A 23,653-nucleotide genomic window follows, 5' to 3' on the forward strand; every position below is an offset into this window, starting at 1 on the left:
ACTGGGCCTCTCAGCACCGAACCCGTTGCTGTTGAGTCGATGCAGACTCATAGTGACCGTACAGGACAGAGTAGAACTGCCCCATAGGGATTCCGAGGCTGTAACCTTTATGGAGGTAGATTACCGCATCTTCCTCCCTCGGAGGCTGATGGGTTTGAACCGCTGACCTTTTGGTTGGCAGCCGAGCGTTTAAACACTGCACCACCAGGACTCCTTCCTCATGGCATCAAAAACCAAACCCATTGCCACTGAGTCGATTCCATTCCGACTCATAGTGACCCGATAGGACAGAGTACAACTGCCCCATAGGGTTTCCAAGGAGCAGCTGGTGGATTCAAACTGCTGACCTTTTGGTTAACAGCCGAGCGCTTAACCACTGTGCCACCAGATTCCACTCTTGGCACAGACTTTAATAATTAATTGAACCCGACTCCAGTAACGTTCCAAGGGATTGTTTAGACTTATCTCCTGCTTCTTTGCTGTGGTGGTGAAGAGATTGGGCGCTGGACTATGAAATGTTAGCCAGGACTGTCACCTGCCTCCACTTGCCGTTCCTGCAGTAATCTACACCCTTAGCCCTCCTGAGTCACCCATACCGCATGCTTTCCTGGAGGTGACTCTGACAGCAATGGAGAAGATGCAGCCCAAGAAACCAGTTTGCTCCTGTTGGGGCAGAATACTGAGCCATGCATGGTGCTTCCTGTCCCCTGACGTGGGTGCCCGTGCACGCGTAAGCGGGCTGTTGATAGGGCACCCTGACATCAGCCAGAGGAGGTCAACACCAGGAGTGGCATCTGCAGACTCAGGCTCCTCATGGGGACTCAGCCGAGCAATTGTAGGGAAACAGAGTGCCTTGCTACAGATTCCAGGACTTGGGAATTCAAGGCTGGCTCCATCCACCATATGAAAGGTGACAACACACAGGTGGGGAGCGTGCTACCAAGCCAGGGGCACACTCAGGGCATTTCCAAAAACTCTCCTGATATGGCTTTACAGGGACTGTCTGCGACAGCGAGAAGGTAGGCTGTTAAAGAAAAGGGTGGCTGCACTGCGTTCCTTATCTTTATTAATGACACTGCGGTCCCAGCAGTCCTGCCTTTGCTGTGCTTCTTGTTGGGGAGACCTGCCCCGTAGTGCTTTCTGGGCTGTAATCTTTACAGAAGCAGATCGCCACTGGGTGGGTGCAAACCGCCAACCTTTTGGCTAGCAGCTGAGAGCTTAACTGTTATGCCACCAGGGCTCCTTCCTGTACTAGTTAAAAAAAACCTGGGTTTATTTTCAGGTTTGGTGGAGGGAACCTCCACAGCATTAAGTGAGCCCTTCTCAGCCTACAGATAACATTACTTACCCCAGAGACAGAGAAAGTGGGTGTGGGGGCCAGCTGAGCAAACCTCGAAGAAGAACACAGACAATTCTTTTGTTATTTGGTAAAAAGGATGTTCTATTGACTTGAGTATTTACACTTAACATTTTGACTTCCATTCTCTCCTCAACCCACTGGAGTCTGGCTTCTGTCCTCGGCATGCTGTTGAGTTCATGTTCAGTAAAAAAAAAAAAAAAAAAAAAGACACCAGCAATTCTCTTATTGCCAAAGCCTGGGACCTCTCTGGTTCCTTATTCTACTCAATGTCTTTGGCCTTTGGCCCTGTTGACTGCGCATGACTTTAAACTTTCTCCTGGTGGCCACGCCATCTTGATTCTCTCCTAGTTCTCCTTCCACCTACTTCTGTAACCGCTTACCAGTATCTTTCACGGTTCTTGCCCATATCCTCATGCTTAATATTTGGAGTTTTCAGGATTCTGCCCTTGGGCCTCTTCTCTGTAGGTCTACACACACACACACCTGAGCAGTATGATATTCCCACCAGTGACTTCATTTGTCCTTGGAGACGTCCTTATGCAACTGCTGTTTCCCTCTGAGAGCCCTTCCTCCACTCCCCAGTCACTGGCTCCTGTAGCAACACAGATAAATACACCTGATACTGCTGTTGCTTGAGGTATTTTAGCCCTGGTGGAACAGTGGCTAAGAGCTACTGCTGTTCACCAAAAGGTCGGCAGTTCGAATCCACCAGCCGCTCCTTGGAACCCCTATAGGGCAGTTCTACTCTGTCCTATAGGGTCACTATGAGTTGTAATCAACTCCATGGCAATGGGTTTGATTTTTTTTTTGTAATTACCTTTTGATTTGCCGTCTTCCACAGTGGCAAGCCATCTTTGTTAAAAGTGTTTTATTATGGATATTTTCAAACATATACAAGTCAATAGAGTAGTATAATGAGCAGTTACTGACTTGAGACCAATCTTATTTCATCCATGGGTTTAGCCCTCTCTTCCTCTGTTGGGATCACTTTGAAGCTAATCCCAGATACATCATTTCATCAACAAATACTTCAGCATGTATCTTTAAAAAGTAAAGATTCTTACAGGACAGGAACCATCCCCAAAGACAACTCATCAGACATAAAAGGGACTGGACAGTGGGTAGGAGAGAGATGCTGATGAAGAGCGAGCTAATTATATCAGGCGGACACTTGAGACTGTGTTGGCATCTCCTGTCTGGAGGGGGGATGGGAGGATAGAGAGAGTTGGAAGCTGGCAAAAATGTCACGAAAGGAGAGACTGGAAGGGCTGACTCATTAGGGGGAGAGCAAGTGGGTGTACGGAGTAAGATGTATATAAACTTATATGTGACAGTCTGACTTGATTTGTAAACGTTCACTTGAAGCTCAATAAAAGTTAATAAAAAAAATAAAGATTCTTTAAAGAACATTAACCGTAATACCTTGATCCCACCTAAAAAAGTAAGTGATTTCTTAATCTCATTATATGTTCAGATAGTGTTTAAAATTCCGTTTCATAAAAATTTCTTTTACTATTCATTTGTTCAAATCAAGATGGAAGTAAAATTCATATATTGCAATTGGTTGTTGTCTCAAGTCTCTGTTAATTTTTGAAAATTGAAGTATAATACATATAGGAAATAGGCCACAAATTATAAGTATACAGATCAATGAATCTCCCAGTCTCTTTTGATCTATAGGTTGGCCTTCCTCCCCTTTTTTCCTTAGCAATTTATTGATAAAGAACGTGTTTGCCTCACAGCGTTTCCCACGGTCTGTGCTTGGCTCATTGTTTTCTGGGGTGTCATTTAATGTGTTCCTCTGTTCTCTGTATTTCCTGTCTGTGGTTACATCTAGAGGCTTATCAGATCAGGATTTTTGGGCCACACTGTTTCTCCTGATACATGTCTGGGAAGATTTTTTCGGAGGCTCATCACACTTGTGTTACCTCTTTCTCAAGGCATCTTTTGGAGGTGGATATGATTTCCCCAAACTGACAAAAGCCAGGCAGAGTGAATAATGTGGGCGATCGAGCTGGAAAATGACGGTTTGAGTTAAAAAAACGAAAGAAACAAACCAAAAAAAAACAAGGTGTGATCAAGTTATGGGTGATTTTCTTATGTGGCTGGCCAGCTGGCCTTGAAGAAAATCCCAAAACAGTTCCCAAACTGCCCTGTGCAAAGGCAGCATGGCTGGAATAAATGTATAGCCACTCAAGGTGACTAACTTGTCACCAGTGACATCGATGGAGAATCAGTATGCTGCCTAAAAAACCAGCTTTACTGTGTGGGTGGACATGCTTGGTGTCTTCCAGTGTCTAGTCATTAGCTCCTCTCAAAACCAAAAACCAAACCAAACCCACTGCCTTCCAGTCGATTCTGACTCATAGCGACCTATAGGCCAGCGTAGAACTGCCCCATAGGGTTTCCAAGGAGCGGCTGGGGAGTCAAACTGCCAAACTTTTGGTTAGCAGCCGAGAGCTTAACCATTGTGCCACCAGGGCTCCGAAGCTCCTCTCTCGTTGCTGTCAAGTGGATTCCGACTCACAGCGACCCAGTAGGACAGACCAGAACTGCCCCATGGAATTTCCGAGAAGTGCCTGGTGGATTCCAACTGCTGACCTTTTGGTTAGCAGCCATAGCCCTTAACCACTAGGCCACCAGGGTATGCACTGCCCCTCACAAGGCCCCCTAAGTGTCTCATGTTCACATTTAAAAATTGGAGCTGGAGTGCTGCTCCTAGCAGCCCTCTGAGGACCCCTCATCTCCTGGAAGGGCCGCCCCTGGACTCCTGTCTCGGCTCGACCCCATAACCTGGCCCTAGGGAGGACTGGCGGTGTTGTCGAGGCTGCTGCTGGGTTCCACCCAGCCTCTTCCAAGCCTGGTGTCTGCCTCATCGCCATTCCTGGGCGAGAATCCGGTCAGGGCACCGCAGGGGGAAGCCGGCTTCTGAGCAGTCCACAAACAATGAGGAAGCCCGGGGGGACGTCTGAGGCTGGCCGGGAAGGGCCTCAGAGCAGAGGGCCTCACCAGCACCCCGGGGCCCGCAGCAGAGGAGGAAGGTCCCGCTCATTTTGACACCCCGCGCGCTTCCCTGTTCCCATTCAGCGGAACCCCGCCCATCCCCCCGCTCGCAGCCCCTCGGGAGCCGCCCTCCCCTCCGCCCCTCTACTCCCGAGCCCCGCCCCTGCCCCGCCCCCGCCCTCGCCCCGCCCTCACCCGCCCCCCTGCCCGGAACCCAGGAAATGGGAGGAGCCAGGGCCAGGCGCCGACGGACGCCTTCTCCGGATTCCTCCTCCGCCCGCCTTGGCGCGAGCTTGCGCCTGCGCAGCACGGGGCCGGCGCCGGTTGTCACCACCTCCCCCCTCCCTAGCAACCGTCGCCGGCTCCCGCCTCCGCCCTCTGGGACCGCGTCCGCGCACGCGCGCCCCTTCCGGCGCCTCGGCCCCGCCCTCACCGTCACCCGTAACAACCACTCGTGCCCTCGCCGCGCCCCTTCGCGCTCCGCGCTCCCGCCCCCGGCCCTTACCCGGAACCGGCGGTCGAGCTGCGGCCACAGAACGGTGGAACGGCGCCGGCATCGCGGAGCCGCCGGCATGAACGCCCCCCACCGCCCCGCGCCCCGGACCCGGCCTTTCTGACAAGAGGTAGGCGCGTCGCCGCGGCGGGTCCGGGCGCGCCCCTGGACGCCGCCCGCCCCCTCCGGCTCCCGGGACCTTCTCGGGCCGTTCCCCCGCCCGCCGCCCCGTCCCCTGCGGCTCCCCCCCGGGCTCTGCCCGGAGCCAGTGCCCCTCCTGCCCTCCCCGGGCCCGGGCCCGCCGCCCCTTCTCGCTTCCCGGACTTTCCTGGTGGCCCCCTTCCCGCTTGGTTTCTCGCTCCCCGAGCAGAGTTTGGGGGCCGGAGCCGGTCCCCAGCTCACCTCCGCCTCACCGATCCCGCTGCCCGGCGCCCCCGATCCGGCTCGGGATGGACTCACCGGTCTGGACTCACTGGTCCCGGCATCGGCTCGTGTTTGAACACCGATTGTCATGCAATAGAGGCAGCCCTGGTCTAGGGTGCCACTTGACCGCTGTAGCTCCGAATTCCCTCGTAGGACGTTGATCCGGACCACAGCATCCCAAGCTGGCGCCTGAAAGGCGTTCAGAAGTTCGGAAATGAGGGTGTTCTTCAGTGTAGTCGCTTTGGGTTCTGCCAGGCGTGGAATCCCGAGGGGATGTTACCGTTTCTTAGACGAGCATTCTGCTTTACTTTTTGCGTTACCCATCTCTCCTGTATTGTACCTGGTAATCACTCTCCCCTTATCAGGTAGATAACCTAAAATTAGTTTTCCCAATTCAATTTTTAAGAGTATTGGGTACCGACTGTGAGCCAACGTTGTAAGGCGTGCGTAACTCAATAGAACGTGGTCCCAGTACACCAGGACAAGGCAGTCCCACCGTCAGGATTAAACGAGGGCTTCCAGTTGAATCTGGAAGAGAACACAGGAACTCGTCTCTAACGCTGGTCATTTTAGAGCTATCTTTCAAAATCCTCTCACCCAAAACCTCTTTCACTGAGATGAAACTGAGTCCCAGTGAAGTCAGGTGACTTGCCAGAGGTCACCCAGAGTCAGTCCTTAACAGTTTCAGCACGGTGGCTGTTTCTACAGTAACCTGTTCCTTCTGCCAGGTATGCCAAACAGAACATCCCTGAGAAGTTCCAGGCCTGTTTAAAGGCGGTAATGTAGGTAGGGCATTTCTGGAATAACATACATCTTTGTAAACTTTTTTTCTTGTACAGCTAGTCTTTGGACTCCTTGAGGATATTCTGTTTTGGACTTTTGAATATTCTCTTGCCAACTCTCAGCATAAAATAACATTCTTACTGATTATCCTTGGCAGAACAAGTAGACTTTTTGGGGTTTTTTTTTTTTTGCTCACTTTTAATAGGGAAGTAAATAGCCACATCAAGACTCCAAATGGAAGTGTCTTCAGAGAAGTCCACGTAGGCTTGGGCTGAGTGCTTGGTCCAGGGGGCGATTGTGTGCCTCGCAGAAGGATCCTTTGACAGGAGGATCAGGCTCAGAGAGTACAGCTGTTTGAAGTGGAGGTTTCGGCCGAGCTTCTTCTGCCAGAGCGCCTGGCACCGCTGTCCTTTGAAGACACTTCTTGGAGATCATAGTGGACAGAGTTAGAAAACAGGATTTGATGAAAAGTTTCCATTATAACAAGCTTTTGGGGGAGGATTCCATAATTTGAGACTCAGCAGTTATTTTTTTCCACTTTTATTTTTGTGTATCTCCAGGCCTGATATCTTGACGTGTTTTTCTGTGTTCCCCAGTTGAAAGGAACGATTCAAGAACTACTTCTGCTGGTTATCAGAATACTTGAATCACAACATTTCATAGCTAGAGAGATTTCGGAGGTCATCTAACCTGGTGCAGTCACTTTAGAGGTGCAGGGATGCAGAGGAGGGATGGGGCCCCCAGTTTGCTGCTGGTGGAGCTGGTGTCTTTCTTCACCTTTTCCTATTGTCTTATGCCCTCCCCCACCCTTGCATATTTAAGTATTTTATGATTTTTACGTGCACAGAATTATGACCTATTCAGGTCCCTTTCTACCTCTGGCTTTGGGTACGTGTGAATACAGACTGAGTTCCCCCAATCATGGCATGTACCCCGTTTGATTATGTTTTGCAGGTGTGAGAGGATTCCTGTTCTATTACAATCATGGTGCAAAAATACCAGTCACCGGTGCGGGTCTATAAACACCCCTTTGAATTAATTATGGCTGTAAGTACTTTGCGATTTACTCTTTGGCTTCTTATTTCCTGTTTGAAGTTGATAATCTGTGAATTTATTGTTTGTCTCCATCACTCTTCTTTGACTTACTGTTTTTATACATATGAACCTTTTCTAGAGTCTACGAAATGTTTTCAAAATATAAGCTCCTAAAAATCCAGTCTGCACATTTATTTTTTAAAAAATGTGCTTAGGGAAGTGTGCGAAGCTGAGTTAATTCTCCCTGTGACAACGCAGGGGTGGGATTCTGGCTGAATATTTCTGCCTCGGGATTTCGTGGGGTTTTTGTTAAAGTAGAAAAGGGCCGTGGAGTGAGTCTCATCCCTGCCCATGCTGTCTGCTCTGAAGGGGGTTGTGGGTATGGGTGGACTTACTTCAGGTGGTCTCGGCCCTGGGCACCACGGGCTGGGGTGTAACGGATTCACGTGATTTCATTGAAATGAGTTTTCTCCCCTTATATCACATTTACAAATCACATTAGAATTCCACACATGGGATAACAAAAATCGTAATTTTCTTTATTTACCCAAAGAGTTTGGCTGAAAATAAGCATTTCACCAGATGCAAAACAAGAAAACAACAACAACAATCTTTTTCTGCCACTTTTAGATCAGTATAGGGCTTTTCTTCCCTCTCTTCCCCTTCCTTGTTATTTTTAAAGTATAATATATGTACAGAAAAGTGCCTCTATCATAAACATACATCCTGATGAAAATATTTCAAACCGAACACGCCTGTGTTACTGGCCTCTGGAGCAAGAAATAGAACGTGAGCAGCACCACCGGAAGTCCCCCTGGGTCCCTTTCTGTGCCAGCTCTCACCCCTCTCAAAGGTAGCCACTGCCTGACTTCTAGCACCTGAGGTGAATGTTATCTGTTTCTATTCTTTCAATAGAAGCACAGGTCCAGTTGGTACTCTTGGGTCTGGCTTCTGCCCAGCATTGTATGTGTGAAATTTATCCAGATCAATATAGTTAAAAAAAAAAACAACCATAGTTTAAAAAACAAAAATACAGTCCCCTCAAGGAACAGTTTAGATTTAGAGCTTTGTGTTTGTTTTTTAATTGGGGTGTAATTTAATATGGAGACAGCCACACGTTGGGTGTAAGGTTGACTGGTTTTGACAGGATCAGCTACACCAGTGATGGCCACAGCTGTGAAGATTCAGACTGTTTTTCTCCATTATCCCAGAGGGTTCCCTGTGCCCCTTCCCTGTCAGGGGTGAGGGGAAGGCGGGGGGATGTTTTTTAGTTTGCGTTTCCCTGAACTATGTTTCACTGGGACTGATCAGTATTTAGGTTTGTGAGTTTTGGAAAGACTTGTTTGTCATAACATGACATAGCCTCTGATTGGCATAGTATGTGTTTGCATGTTATGTGTGCTAGGTTGGATTTGGTGGTATGGAGCAGAGCTCCATTCTAACCTGAGATGTCTACTAGTGATAAGACATAGAATCACACAGAAACCCAGGAACATGAGCTGGGACTCTGGAATCTTGGCCTGGAGTGTGGTTTCCGGGGGCTCTGGGGCCACAGGGGCAGATGTCCTTAGAACTGCACCCCATGTGACTACCTGGCTCTGGGTACACGGGACTCACTGTCCACCGCCAACTGGAGTCTTCTCCCCCCTACCCGTGGCCTCAGTTCACATGAGCTTTCTCAGCTGGCCAGAGCTCCGCAGACCCCAGTTCAACTTGATGGCATTTCTCGTTGCCTTCTTTCCGTTTCTGAGTGACCAAACATTGCCACAGTTCTTCGGTCAGATTCTTGAGAGAAATTTGGTCTGGTTCATCTTTTCCCTCTGGACCTGAGATCTAGGTTGTTCACCAGCTGCCAGTGGTTTGCCTTAGGGCCACTGGCCTAACTGGTCACTTGGCTGGACTGGTGCGAGTTGGGGGGTAAATAGCGGGGTGGGTGGGGATGGGGGTGGGAGTCGGAACAGAAAGGCAGCATTGTGTGAAGCAAAGCCACTGCCTCACTGAGGGACTGTGGGCAGAGGGCGAGGCCGGCACAGCACCATGACTTATACAGTAAACCTACGAAAACCGGAACCTGTGTACAGTGGAAACCTGTCAGAGAAGGAAAACGCAAATATTTTCCACTAAAACAAGTGATAGAAAAGTGGTAATATTACATCCTGTTAAAGGCGGAAAACTTGTGAGATCTGGAAAAACAAGGCAGTCCCGTCGAGTTCCAGCCCTTACAGGTTTCACTGTATTACGTTTCCAAAACATTATGTATGATTTAAAAAGCTGGGTGCAACACCGATAGCTTGAGGCAAGAGGTAGTCTTTTCTCCAAGTACTAGGTTGAATAAAGAGATATTTTGCTTGTCTAATGCTAAGACTTCCTTATTTTCAGAGTTGTGAATTTGCGCCTCACCAATTTTATTCATGGATTTACAGAAGAAATTCAAATTATTCTGAGCCACGTTCTCCACCAATCTTTCAAAATTAAATCACCTTTTGAAGCAGTGGTTAATTTTTTTTTTTTGAGTTGTTAGAAAATGCTTTTTAATCTGGAAATGAAATATGTTACCTTTTTCCTTCCAGAATTAGATTGAAACTAGAATGTTAAGTCTTCAGTGGGTTTCTTATGTCATTTGCCCCTTTTTCTGACTGTAATTGTACGATACAAAATCCCCAGTATTTATCTTGCTTCATTTTTTTCTTATTGAAACAAAACAATAAATACTAGAGCTGCTCTGAAAATGTCCTTTCAGTTCACGTTCAGCGTGAAGAAAGATGGTAAACAGTTAAGGCGAGAACAGGACTAATGTTATCAGGAGCTGTCAAGTCAATTCTGACTCATAGCCACCCTGTGTACAACAGAATGAAACACGCCGTCTTCACAATTGTTATGCTTGAGCCCATTGTTGCAGCCACTGTGTCAGTCCATCTCACTGTGTCTTCCTCTTTTCCGCCGACCCTGTACTTTACCAAGCATTGATGTCCTTCTCCAGGGACTGATCCCTCCTGATAACATGTCTAAAGTATGTGAGACATAGTCTCGCCATCCTTGCTTCTAAAGAGCGTGCTGGCTCTGTTTCTTCCAAGACAGGTTTGTTTGTTCTAACTGGACTAATAGATTCACTTAAGTGTCTTTGAGAATCTCAAAAGGTGAATTATGCTTCAGTAATCAAAGTACATGACCATGTTGAAAGAGTGTGGCAGGTGGTGGGTATGAGGTAATCAGTAGGTAAAGTCCTAATTTACAGGGTCCTGTGAGGGGAAAGGAAACCCTAGTGACATAGTGGTTAAGAGCTATGGCTGCTAACCAAGAGGTTGGCAGTTCAAATCCACCAGGTGCTTCTTGGAAACTGTGGGGCAGTACTACTCTGTCCTATAGGGTCGCTATGAGTTGGAATTGACTTGATGGCAACGGGTTTGGTTTTTTTGTGCGGGTGTGAGGAGAAAATCTTGGAGAAAATGCCGCTCGCTCAACTTAATGCCCTAGTTTGTCCTAGGATGCTTGGTGGCGCAGTGGTTAAAATGCTCCCCTGTTAACTGAAATGTCGGCATTTTGAACCCATCAGCCACTCTGGAGAGAACGATGTGGCAGTCTGCTTCCATAAAGATTATAGCCTTGGCAGCCCTATGGGGCAGTTCTAACATGTCCTCTGAGATTGCTCTGTGCTGAATCAATGGCAGCGTGTTTTTTTTAACCAAGAGTTTTATTGTTATTTAGTATTGCCAGAAAATTGTTTAGATAGAAAGTACTTGGTGAAAATAGGTACACAGTGGGTATCAGATACATTCATTGCTTTTCAGTTGATTTAATGGGAAGTTATCATTTGTTTTGGGTCATTATATCGGTTACAGAAAGGTTCCACCCTGCAGCACTGTGGAAGAAAGACCTGGTGGTCTGCATCCTTTAGGATTATGTCCAAGGGAGAAAACCCGTGGAGCTCAGTTCTCCTCTGTAACACGTGGGGTCGCCCTGAGTCAGAGTCGACCGGACAGCAACAGGTTTTAAATACTGGTTTCATGGAGAAATCATGTTAATACTCTCATTAACTCATTTGAATTAAAAATGGTATTTAAACAAGCAAAAGTTTTTTAGCAGGCAGTTGTGGGATTTCCTGGGCGTTCCTTTGTTAGATTAACCCAGAATCGGAATGTTAGTCTTCAGTGAGTTGCAGAGATCACCTCGCTCAACCCCATTTCCAGGGTGAGGAATCTGAGACTCGGAAGTTCAGCTGACACTGGTAATTAGTAGTGGAGATCCTCCGATGGGTGAGTCTAGTGTTCCTTCTGTTACCCCGTGCTGCCTCCCAGATAGTGCTATCCTCAAACGTTTCGTGAAGCTTCTTGTCCGTGAAGATGTCCTCAGCTCTCCCAAGTCTCACTCTGAGGCATTTCCTGGAGCAACTCTGCCTGGCTTGTGGGGAGGAGAGAGTAACCGTGAAGGACATGCCAGGTGATTGCGCCTAAAGGATTTATGGTCTCACGTGGGATCCCACTGAAAAGGACTGGGAATGGGAGAGCAATTCTGAGAGACTTGGGTTGGAGTGTTTCTTTCTGAAATTTCTGAGATAAAACACAAGTTTTAAAACTTAAGCAATTTCATGTGTAGCCCCCCGCCCCCCCGCCCTGATGTTAATGGCCCCTTAGTAAAGGATCCAAAGGAAAAACAAAGGAGGTGAGAGGATGGCGGGAAGAGCGTGGTAGAGGGCAGTATGGGAGAGGGCGGGTTAGGCTCGCACCCAGGGTTGTGTGAGAGAAGAAAAAACATGGGAACCCGTCTTCTGGTGGTAGTTGGAAGGCAGGCGGTGACTTGGTCTTCGTGATCCTCTTTCTGCGAGGACAGCTGTCATTTTGACTAGATGAAACAGATGATAGAAGAGACTCCACTGCTTTATGTAACAACTGAGAAACGGTAACCCGTTCCTACTTCAGCTTCTCATTATCATAACCAGCTTCTCTTTATTGCAACACGTTTGGTCAAATCATTCTTTCCTCTCTTCACCCACCCACCCACCCACCCATCCTAGTTCCCCTGGTTTACTCAGTAATACTGTCCTCCTCCCAGACCCTCTTTATCATCTTTGCCCCTCAGCAGATATAGCCACTAGATGGTGCGTTTCTGCCCTCCTCTCTAGCCCCACCATCACTGCTGCCCCTGGTCCCCCTCTCTGGAGGAACTGCAAAGCTGACTGGCTTGTTTTCACACTTACATTTTTATCCCTTGAAGTCGTCCTGTGGTCTAGGCCAGGCAGTGTTTTCATGTTGTCAGCACTCTGTTGGAGTTGTTTCCTATTATCTCTTCCAAATCCCTTTGCCCATTCTCCAAGGTCCTTCATAACTGTGTCCTCCCCGACGTGCTTAACCTTGTTTCATAAATTATGGAAACTTCCCAACATGGACTCGTAAAGCCATTTCTGTCCTGCCATATGCAGTGCCTTTTCTTGTCCCTCCCCCCCCTTTCTTTTGCAAGTTATCTATGTTTGTCTTTTCCCTGTCTGTCTCTTCACACCTTATTGATCCTTTGAGACCCAAGTCCTGCCTCATTTCCCTGATGCCTCTCAAGACGCCAGTGACCTTTGCTCATTTTGGCAAATGGGTTTAATGGAAACCCAGATCTAAAATATAACTGATCCTGTTTTCAGTCAAGGAACCTATGTTTTCTCCACAGGAAAGAAGTAACACGCTCGGATCCTTTAATTTAGCCAGTGGGTCTCCTAGGAGCAAAGCCCTTTTGTGATGAAATTGGCAAACTTTTTTTTTTTTTGTACATTCTCATAAATTATACAAAATCATGTTGGCAAACACTGTGAGAACAGTTTAAGCAGTGTATGTTTACAGGCCGAATAACCAAAAAACCTATTTGGCAGTGTACAGCTGTAGATTAAATGGCCCACCACAACCACAAAATTTGGTTTTGCTCTCCTCTGTTTCGTTTTATTTTTTTGTTTTATTCTCTTGTTTTATAGGCCCTCTTCTACCCTGGTGGCAGAGTGGTTAAGAGCTACAGCTCTTAACCAAAAGGTCGGCAGTTCAGATCCACCAGGCACTCCTTGGAAACTATCAGGCAGTTCTTCTCTGTCCTATAGGGTCGCTATGAGTCAAAATTGACTCACCAGCAACGGATTTGGTTTTTTTTATCAGGTATCTACTCTCTTCCCACTAAGATGAGGGGATGAAAGGATGAGAAAGAGATTTGCTGTGAGACTAGGTACAGCACTTAGCTCTGTATCCCAGGCCAGCGAGTAGCCCAGGACTGCTGTGAGGATGCCATGGAGTTAGACCACAGGGGTGAGCTCGAGCAAGACGGGGCCTGGGAATAGCCCTGTCCTCCCCTCCCCTCTTCCTCCCATCCGGCCCTTTTCCTACTTCCAGGTAGGAGGTGAAATGAGTCGGTTTATATGTAAGCAAATGACTCTAGTATGATTGTGTTTGTTAAATGGGCATTTGTATTTATATTTAACTTTTATCTCATCCATTCAAATTTTGTGTATCACAACAGCTAGGGAGGAATGTGGGGCTGGGGTAGACTTAAGAAGCCCTGGTGGCATAGTGCTTAAGTGCCCAGCTGCTAACTGAAAGGTTAGTGGTTTGAACGCACCAGCTGCTCTATGGGAGATAGATGTGGCAGCCTGCTTCCATAAAGATTACATCCTTGGAAACCCTGTGGGGCAGCTCTACTCTGTCCTGTTAGGGTCATTATGAGTCAGAATCAACTTGACGGCAGTGGGTTTTTTTGGTTTGGCGTAGGCTTGTGTCTGACTACAATGTGAGGTGAGCGTTCTCCCAGTCGAGTCTGGTGTGAGGTGTGCAGAAACCCGAGAGGTAGGACACCTCTTTGGGACAAGCCTCCCCTGGGCAGTGTTCCTGCTGGCTGGTGACGCCCTAGCCTTCCCCCGGCCCTTCCCTGCCTGATGCGGTTTTGAGCGAACACTCCTCTTTTGTCTTTTTGTTTTTTTCTCTGTCTCAAGAGTCCCATTCATACCGGATTTTCAATATTATTTCAGTTATTATGAAATATTTTCATTCCATCTTTCACTTTGAAGCACATCCTCTTCCTCTCATCTTAGAATTCATCCCTGTGCCTTTTGCATTTCTGGCTGCCTCTTGTTTCCAAGTTTCTGATAGTTAAATGTGATACTGAAATCTGTCTTTTTCACTAACACAGGTATTGTTAGATCTTCAAGCAGCCTACTATGCAGCAGGCTTCATTTTGATTCAAATGAGTAAACAGCTTACATTTAGGGTAGATGACTTAAACCCTAATTTTGTTCATGTCTGGGAGTGGAGAAAAATGTCCACTTTCTCTGGCAATCTGCTAAGGGTCCTGGTCAGTGTTCAGTGGGGGCTGTACTCGACTCGACGGCACTGGGTATTTTTTGGGTACTCGTCTCAGTTACAAAGTTCTTGGAAGTCATAGTGGGAGTCCTGCATTTAGTCAAGGCTGGGGTGCAGTTATTCAACTTCACTTGGCTTTGAAAATATACAATTCTAGTATGCTTTCATTAAACGCTGCTTTGTACAGAGCCAAGCAGTTTCCTCTCTCACTCCGCTCTCCCCAACGCATGACGCATCCTGGATTATTTTTAACGTGCTAGGTGGAAGGAAGTTGTGGGGCAGTAGGAAAATACTTTAAGGAGAAATAAAGCAGGATCAGATTCAGCGCCCTTCCTCTCTGATTCACCTTGACTCTTTTTGTAAAAACAAACAAAAAAACTCTCAAACTTTGTCTTCTGGAAAATTTCAAACATACACAGGTAGAGGGAATGATGTAATAAATCCCCGTATCATATACCCATCCCCCAGCTCTGGTATTAGTAATGTTTTGCCGGTTCTCTTCACTTTTTTTCCGGTACGTTTATAGCAGATTTCAGATGTCCTGTTAATTCCTTCATTAATGCTTAAGCATGTATCCGGAACATTAAGGACCTTTTTCTTTTTTAAAACATAATCAACGTGTCATTATTACATTAACAAAATTACTGATAATTCCTTGATACCGTCTAATACTGAGTCCATGTTCAGATTTTCCCAACTGTCTTAAAGAAAAGTGTCTTTTTAGAAGCCATTTGGCTCCTGCTTCAAATGAAACCAAGCTCCTCCCCAGTCATTTGGTCATTGTTTCTGAAGTCTCCTTTAATCCGTAACACCCCCCTTCCCTTTTGTTTTACTTCCATGCCTTTGATTTGTTAGAGAACCTGGATCATTTGTCCTGTAAAATGACCTTTGCCTTTTGGTGATCTCATTGTTCCTCACAGCAGGTAGGCACCAGGAGAAAGTGCTGAGCTAAAATCAGTCAATTCAGGCACTTTTTTGCAGCTCCGTTTAAACCTGTGCTGATGGGGATTGGAGCTAATGGCTAAGCCAGGCAACTCCCCGTCTGTCCCTGTAATTTTCATAGGTAATTTTGAGCTGCAAATAAAGTGCAAAATGTTTCTTCCCAAACTAAATTGGGTCTTTCTATTTATAATTATTTTTTACCCATGGAATTGGTCCTAATATTTCGTACAGAAAGCAGTTGAACCGTGAAGGGATTAATTTATCGGCGGGGACTGAGCACATGCAGTGTGTGCTGGGTGAAAGTCCAGCTGGTTGGCCCCGAGGTGGGTGGTGGGAGAGGTCTCTTTCCTCAGAGCCCTGGATAGGGACACCAGAGTGGTCAGAGAAGGTCGCTGTAGAGCAGGTTTGGGTTGGCAGGCCTTATAATCGATCCTTCTTTCTTGATTGTTAAGCCTGAATTAGAGTAGAACTGACAGTATATTTCTAGTGGAGTAACTTTACAGATTGTAACAGAAAAGAAAGCATATATTTCATTGTAAGAGTCATGAAGGGTGCAATTTGATTTTCGGAGTGCTAGCCTTTTTAAGACAGTCTTTATGTGTAATTGAGTATAATTGAGTATAGCTGTGTATGAGGTAATGGCTGTACGTGTCTTCAAGTGTAGGGCACCTGTTTTTCATTCAGAAATCACTCGTCAGTGCTTCATAGGTCTCTACTGCCTTGTTTAGCACTAATGTGCCGGTAAGTGCTCCTTGGGTTATTGCCACGCGCCTGGCCTGTGGATGTCTTGCTTACCTGACTCGAGGCCAGCCTCTGTAGCCCCTTCCAGGTCGAATAACCAAAAAACCTATATGCCAGTGTACAGTTGCCTGGATTCCGGCCCTGCCTTCTGATCTTTCTTCCTCCCCTTCTCACCCACCTCCTGGCCTTCCTGGGTGTGGTTGGACTCTTTCTCTGTCATTTGTTTTGCTATTTTGTGTTTTCTGGCCATAATGGGTGTTGTTTGAATGAGTAGTTAATGGTATTTCAGAAATATCTATTCATCTCTCTCCCCTGACATGCTATGGCTTCAACACACTTCAAAGCTTTTCCTTCAGTCTGGACTCACTCAGGAGCTTCCAGACACCCAGCTGCTGCCTGCTGGACATCTCCATTTGACTATTCCAAGGCAGACTTGGTTCATCTGAAAGAGAATTCTCCCTCCCCCGCACTGACACAGGGACAATACACCAGAGCAGGAAAACCAACACACAAACACACAAAACCTAAACCAGTAAGATACCACTCAGAAGCTCTTCCTTTCTCTCTAACGCTGGCATCACCACCTCCCTACCCAGATCGGACCTCTGGGCCTCCCTGCCCGTTCCCTTCTCACTCTTCTACCTTGTGGGTGACCGGACCCCTGAGCCTCCCTACCTGCTCCCTCCTCAGCCCTCTGTCTCGTGGGTGACTAGGTCCTGGCCTGTCCAGGCCCCCTTCTGCATTATTTCTGGATCTGCCCCTGTATCAGCTCGTTCCTCGTTACTTTATGGTGGGTCCCTGCACTGGCCTCTGGTTACCGAGTCCCAAGCCCATCTCGTCCTCCTCCCCCCTTTCTCAGTACAGAGAGATTTCTTAACCATAAATCCAGCCGTGCTGCTCTCTAGTTATCCTTCTTCAGCGGCTGCCCTCACCTGCAAGGTGAAGTTCAGGTTCTTTAGCTTTGTACCCAGAGCCCTTCCTCGTCTGCCTCCAGCCTTCCTCTGTGGCCTAATCTCCACACGAGAGGCCCCCACATACACGTCACACCTAGTTATGTGGAATCATTTGCAGTTTCCTGACCATACTGTAAAAGGAGCCCTGGTGGTGCAGTGGTTAAGCGCTCGGCAGCTAACTGAAAGTTAGGCGGTTTGAACCCACCAGCCATCCCGTGGGAGAAAGATGTGGCATTCTGCTTCCGTAAAGATTACAGCCTAGGAAACCCTGTCGGGCAGTTCTGCTCTGTCACCCGGGGTCGCTGTGAGTCGGAATCCACTTGATGGCACCTAACAACAACAACAGTTAGACTGTACTTTTTCAGGGCCCTGATGCCTTTGTCCTTGCCTGCGTGGAGGACCTTTCCCCTCTTTCTTACTTGGCGGGACCTAACTGGTCCCTGGAGGATTCAGTTGCCCCTCATCAGAGTTCATTCCCTCTGTGCTCCGCTGGCCGCTGGAGGGTCCTTTGTCATATACCCATCACTGCTGAGCCACGGAGGCTCCCTTTCAGGCATGGAAACAAAGTCATTTTGCTTTTTATTCCAGGATACACTAAGTCCTCACAGATAGATTTGTGAATGAATAAGCGAGTCTTGGAATGTGTGCTTATGGCTCCCGTGTTACTTCCACTTCTGGTAATGAAAATTTTGGCACATCGAACATATTCTTCCGTTGGAGGTGTTTAGGTATTTACTGTATCTGCTTTCGTCGTGCTTTGTCAGTAAAATAGTTTATGTTCAGTGATCTGAAGCTTGTAATGACGGTAGTTGACTGAAGGCTTTTCCTGGCTCTTGCATCACTTGCTGCTCTGAATGGGTTTGTCCCACAGTGATGAACACTGATTAGATTAAAAAGTCCTTCCTGTGGTTCTCCTACAGAACAGAGAATTTATTTTAAGGTAAAATCCTTGACCCTGGTAGAATGGTAATGTCATTTCCTTTTTGAGATCTCTGCAGATTCCAACCTGAGAGGTTGGGTAGTACATGATTCTTTTTTCTTAATGAGAAAGTTATTCTGTAACGTTAGGGAGTTTTAGTCATAAAATGTGTGTTTCTTTTTCCCAGTTTAATGCCTGTGTATGTACTAAAATCCAAGGCCAGAACTAAAAGCTACAAGGTCCCTGTAGTCTTTTAAAAAGTAAATTGATGTTTTGGTTGTATTGCAGGATTTATGTTAGAGATATTTAGGAAGCTCTTCCCCAAACAGCTGTTGTCTTTCATTTTAATTTTCTTAACACAAAGGCGATTTAGATTGCAAATTCTAATACAGGAAACCTGTGAGAGCTGGAACTCAGTGGGATGCCTTGTTTTTCCGGGTCTTACAAGTTTTCTGCCTTTGACAGGGTATAGTTTTACCACTTTTCTATTGCTGTCTGTTAGTGGAAAATACAGTAGATCTGCGAAAGCTGGAACTTGTATAAGGTGGGAAACTGTCAGAGGAGGAAAACGCAAATATTTTTAACTAAAAAGAGCCGCAGAAAAAATGGTAAGATTGTACCCTATCAAAGGTGGGAAACTTGCGAGACCCAGAAAAACAAGGCAGTCCTTGCTCGTTTAGGCTCTCACAGGCTTCATTGGGTTTATGTTTTCTTTCTCTGGCAAGTTTTCGCTTTACACTGGCTCTGGCTTTCACAAGTTTTACTGTAATTCTAAATTCTGATTCTGTAGCGACACGGAAACGGGGGACAGAGCCCAGGTGTCTGTTTTAACAAGCCATCCCGGTGATCCTGGTGCAGGCTCAGGTTTAACCAACCAAAAACCAGGCTTGTTGCTGTTGATTCGATTCCAACTCACAGCAACCCTACAGGACAGAATAGAACTGCCCCATAGGGTGTCCGAGGAGCAGCTGGTGGATTTGAACTGCCAACCTCCTGGTTAGCAGCTATAGCTCTTAACCACGGTGCCACCAGGGCTCTGAGAACAGTGGTTTAGTGCTCCTTAATTTGATTTGAGGTAAATTGAATAGGAAGAAAGGAAGTTGGTTTCAGTTATATCTTTTTTTTTTAATTTTCAAAGGGATAAATTCTTGTCATAGGATAAAATCACCTCAACAGTGTATATAGACATAACAAATGAATAAAATCATTAAAAGCTTCACCTTTTGGCTAAAAACTGCCAAATCGCCATGATTCTACATTTTAAATTGTCTTTCTTAATAATCCTTGGTACAAGTTTCAGTAAGAACAGTCGGGAGGGTCTTTGTTGGTCCAACAGATCTTACTATTTACTGAATGCTAGTAGAAAATAAGAGTGGAAAGGTAAAAAGATAAGAGTGGAAAGGTAAGGGTGGGTCTTTTGTGCTCTGTCTAAACCAAAACCTCATAGCTCCTATAGGATAGAGTAGAACTGCCCCCTACGGTCCAGGGAGTAGCTGGTGGACTCAAACTGCCAACCTTTTCCTTAGCAGCCAGCTCTTAACCACTGTGCCACCGGGGTATTTATGGGAAAGGTTTCCTGAGAGATGTTTTCCAGGGTTGTCCCAGCTATCGTTTTTATACTTCAGGGCCCAGTTGATGTGTCCTTGTGAGTCCCTGTTGCACCAGCTGGGTCACATTCTTTATTCTCAAGGACAGGAAATAATGGTTCCAATTTTAACTCCTAAGTCATTCTTTAACAAGAGACACTCTTTTATTAAATTATGATTTCTTTATAAAGATCGAATATATACTCAGAGGAGACTATTTGCTTTGTGAGCTTCACCAGACTGCTGTTGTTCACTTCATTTAATGATGCCAAAGCTCTCAAGAGTGTGTTTTCTTAAGCTTGTCTGAATTATTCCTGTGACTTCAGTTGCCAATTTTCAGGTAGAGTAGTTTTATACTGTACATTTTTAAAGTCTAGTTTTTGACTGTACTATCAACCAAAAACTGCATATCTCTCTAGGTTTATTTTTTTGTCTTTTGTAGATTCTAGAACAGAAAGACAAGTCCTTGAGGAGTTCAACCACTGTATTTTATTACATCTAATAACTGTATAGGAAACCCTGGTGGCCTAGTGGTTAAGTGCTACGGCTGCTAACCAAAAGTTCAGCAGTTGGAATCCGCCGGGCGCTCCTTGGAAACTCTGTGGGGCAGTTCTACTCTGTCCTGTAGGGTCACTATGAGTCAGAATTGACTCGATGGCAGTGGGTTTAATGAGTATAAACATTTCATGATTGCCATTGCTGTTAGCTTCCTAGGGAAGGAAGGACATCGAGAAGTAGGTGAGCTCAGTGGTCATCCACTGAAGTGCAAAGGGGAGCCTGCTCTAAGGGGATGGAGTCCTGGTGGTGCAGTAGTTAAGCACCCGGCTGCTAACCAAAAAGTTGACAGTTCGAATGACCAGCCGATCCGTGGGAGAGAAGACCCGTAAAGATTACAGCCTAGGAAACCCTATGGGATAGTTCTGCTTTGTCACATGGGGTCGCTATGAGTCGGAATCAACTTGACGGCACACACAACAGCAGCTCTAAGGGAATGGAGGTGATAGGAAAGATAGTTCTGCAGACAACCGCAACGCACTCTCAGTGTTCAAGTCAGGGCAGATTTGGTTTTGTTTTTCTGAGTGTTTTTAAATCTCAGACATTTGATGGTCTGTTATAACTTGTAGTACAGGTATTTAATACTAGCGCAGCAGTTAAGAGCTCAGCTGCTAGCCAAAAGGTCGGCAGTTTGAATCCACCAGCCGCTCCTTGGAAACCCTATGGGGCAATTCTATTCTGTCTTGTAGGGTCACTATGAGTCAGAATCAACTTGACGGCAGTGGGTTTGGTTTTGGGTTTTTGCTTTTACGTGATACTTGCCTCATGGATTTAATCAACTCATGCTATCAGCCTGCTGACTCTCTGGAGTTTGTATTCCGGTTCACGAGACCAGATAATATTTCCATAGCCCACTGCGTTCTCTATGTGGGCAAACACATGGCCTCTTTAAAAGCTGACAACTGCAGTTCCCTGGAACACCAAATGCTTCTCTGAAATCCACGAATTTATTTTTTACGCTCTGGAAAGGGAAACGGTACCCCGCCAGAGCCGACTGGGTTTGAAGGAGAGTATGCAGAGCTGCTATTTTGCTGTCGTAGATACACTGATACTCAGTTTCCTCTTTACTGGACAAAAGTCCGTGGGTTAGGAATGGTTTTTGAAAATCATGGCATGGTTTGGATTCCATTGGATCCTTTCATCCATCATGTGGTGGCTTTAAATATAAAATTAAGCACATGGAGAACGAAGAGAAGTGAACCGTTGTATAGCACGCCACACGTTCTTCTTTGCCGAGGGCTTAAGTGATTGTGGCACGTGAAGCCTTTGACCTTCAGGGTTTATTGACAAAGACAAGTGTAATGATCCACTTAAAGATGTGTATACCTTTAGTTTTTCAAACTGCAGTCCTTTAACTGAATTGGTTAATTTTATGCTTTTATTTTGATAATAAAAAATACATAAACATTTGAGATCAACTAAGTACCCATCGTATTCATAGGTAAGCATACTCAGACGTTCCAGTGCGTGGTTGCTTTTTGTGCTTTCTTTGTGGGCAACAGAGAATACTCTTGTAATGGTTGAAAGCAAGCACAGAAAGAGTAGAGGTGGAATTAACATGTAAATGAAGCGTTTGAGCCAAGTATAGGCCCAGTGACTTTGCAGAGAGCTGTACACATGACAAGTTAAATAGAGCACTGTGGCGGGAGTGGGGAGTGTGGGCGGCCAGCTTTGGAAGCAGCTGTGCCTGACAGGCCCTGCATAGTCGTGTCAGAGGGGGCTTCCTTCTCAGCCCATTGTCCTCCTTCCCACTAAACAGGTGTCACTGAGTGTTATTGCTTGCATAATTTGTAAATTTGTTTTTTGTTTTATCATTGTCTGAATTTTCACCTAATTTGAACATATCCAAATAATATTATAATAAAAATATCAACAATCATGAAGATGGTGGAGGGCCGGGCAGCATTTGTTCTGTTATACAGGTAGCCCCCGACCTATGATAGGGTTCTGTTCTGACGACTGTTGTAAGTCGGTTCTGACGTAAGTCAAAATACTTTTTTTTTTTTATTTTCATTATTGTTGCCTTTTACTATCAGTATCTTTATAAATCCAATCTTTGTCTTCGTGGGTTGGAAACATTACATGTAAACGTCTGGGGATGGTAACAGCAGATTAAGTGCTACAACATTGTATGTAGTACCAAAATTTTTTTTAAAAGACGGTGGTAAGTGCAGCTTAGTAAGCGCGGTTCACCGTAACTAGAATATGTCATACGTTGGGGACGGTAAGTAAAACCTGTGAAAGCCGGAACCTGTGTAAGGCACAAACCTGTCAGAGAAGGAAAACTCGGATATTTTCCACTAAAATGAACTACAGAAAAGTTTTCTGCCCTGTCAAAAGTGGAAAACTTGTGAGACATGGAGAATCAAGGCTGTCCCGGAGTTCCGGCTCTCACAGGCTTCACTGTTTATAAGTTGCTTTGAGTCAGAGCCAACCCAAAGGCAACTAACAACAACATAATAAAAATAACTGGTCAGCACTAAAGGTCTGAGACAACTTTGCTCTTTTAAAAGTTTTCACATTACTCAGGTTTATAAACACTTCCTCTGAGTCACGTGAATTTTTGGTGTACTTTCATGAATCCGAATCAGTCAGGTCTTTAAACTGGGTTGTGTTGAAAACTAGAGGTTAAGGGGGAAAAGAAATACACTTGTATTTTCCTACTTGCGCTTGACATGTGTGGCTTGATGGTTCAAATATATTAATCAGCGTTGGGCAGCTCTTCCCTCCAGCGTGTCAGCAGTGAGTCCTTTGACCACCCTCTGAATGATGGTGAGGGTGGGATTGGAATGTAGGTTTGGGAGTGTCTTTGGTGCCTTTTCTTTTTGGTGCCTTCCAGGTATAAGAGAGAGAAACCTATGGAAATCTATGTGGCATATATGTTTTGACTTTGCTTTGTCACTCTATGGTGACAAAGTTTTTCAAGTTTTAAGTGGAAAGGTTAAAAAAAAGTCCTTGTATACTCGTGGGTTCTCATGGTCGTGGTTTTCTTTTTCATGAAGGAAATGTTAGCTTTTAACGACGTTAAGAGCCTTGAATACAACTATGCCATGGTTTGAATTTATAGTTTCCAACTTTTAAAGTAGTTCAGTTTAGTAAGCACTAGTCTTATACCAGGGAAGCAAAGCTGGGCTGGGTGCCATAGGGGGATGGGAAACAATGCATAACACGCCCACCCTCCAGGGTCTCATTCAGCTCTGCTAGGCCTTCAGCTGGCAGCAACAAAACCATCTCCACGGGCTCTGCCTTAGCAAGGGGAACAGTACAACGAAGAGACACCATTGCCTGGTCCAGGGGCGAGCCTGGGCCCCCGTGTGGCGGAAGGAGTGCTACCGCGAAACACCGTATGCAGAACACATAAAGAACATATAAAGATTCTAAGAACAACAGCTAGCATTTGTGGGGTATTGTTGTTGTTAGGTGCCATCGAGTTGGCTCTGGCTTATAGTGACCCTATGTACAAGAGAACGAAACATTGATCGGTCCTGCACCATCCTCACAATCGTCATGCGCAGCCACTGTGTCAGTCTATCTCATGAGG

General features: G+C 46.0%; 1 protein-coding gene across 1 annotated transcript in view; it reads left to right on the forward strand.

Moving 5' to 3' along the window:
• Positions 1-4,825: 4,825 nt before the first annotated feature.
• SEC14L1 (SEC14 like lipid binding 1) overlaps positions 4,826-23,653 on the forward strand; it is a 67,766-nt gene continuing 48,938 nt past the window's right edge. Inside the window, exons 1-2 of the mRNA XM_049858922.1 lie at positions 4,826-4,986; positions 7,017-7,109. Coding sequence (XP_049714879.1) covers positions 7,047-7,109 — 63 coding nt within the window. The 5' untranslated portion in view covers positions 4,826-4,986; positions 7,017-7,046. The remainder of the gene's footprint in view (positions 4,987-7,016; positions 7,110-23,653) is intronic.

Source organism: Elephas maximus, chromosome 19 (assembly GCF_024166365.1).
Source record: "Elephas maximus indicus isolate mEleMax1 chromosome 19, mEleMax1 primary haplotype, whole genome shotgun sequence".
Taxonomy (NCBI): Eukaryota; Metazoa; Chordata; class Mammalia; order Proboscidea; family Elephantidae; genus Elephas; species Elephas maximus.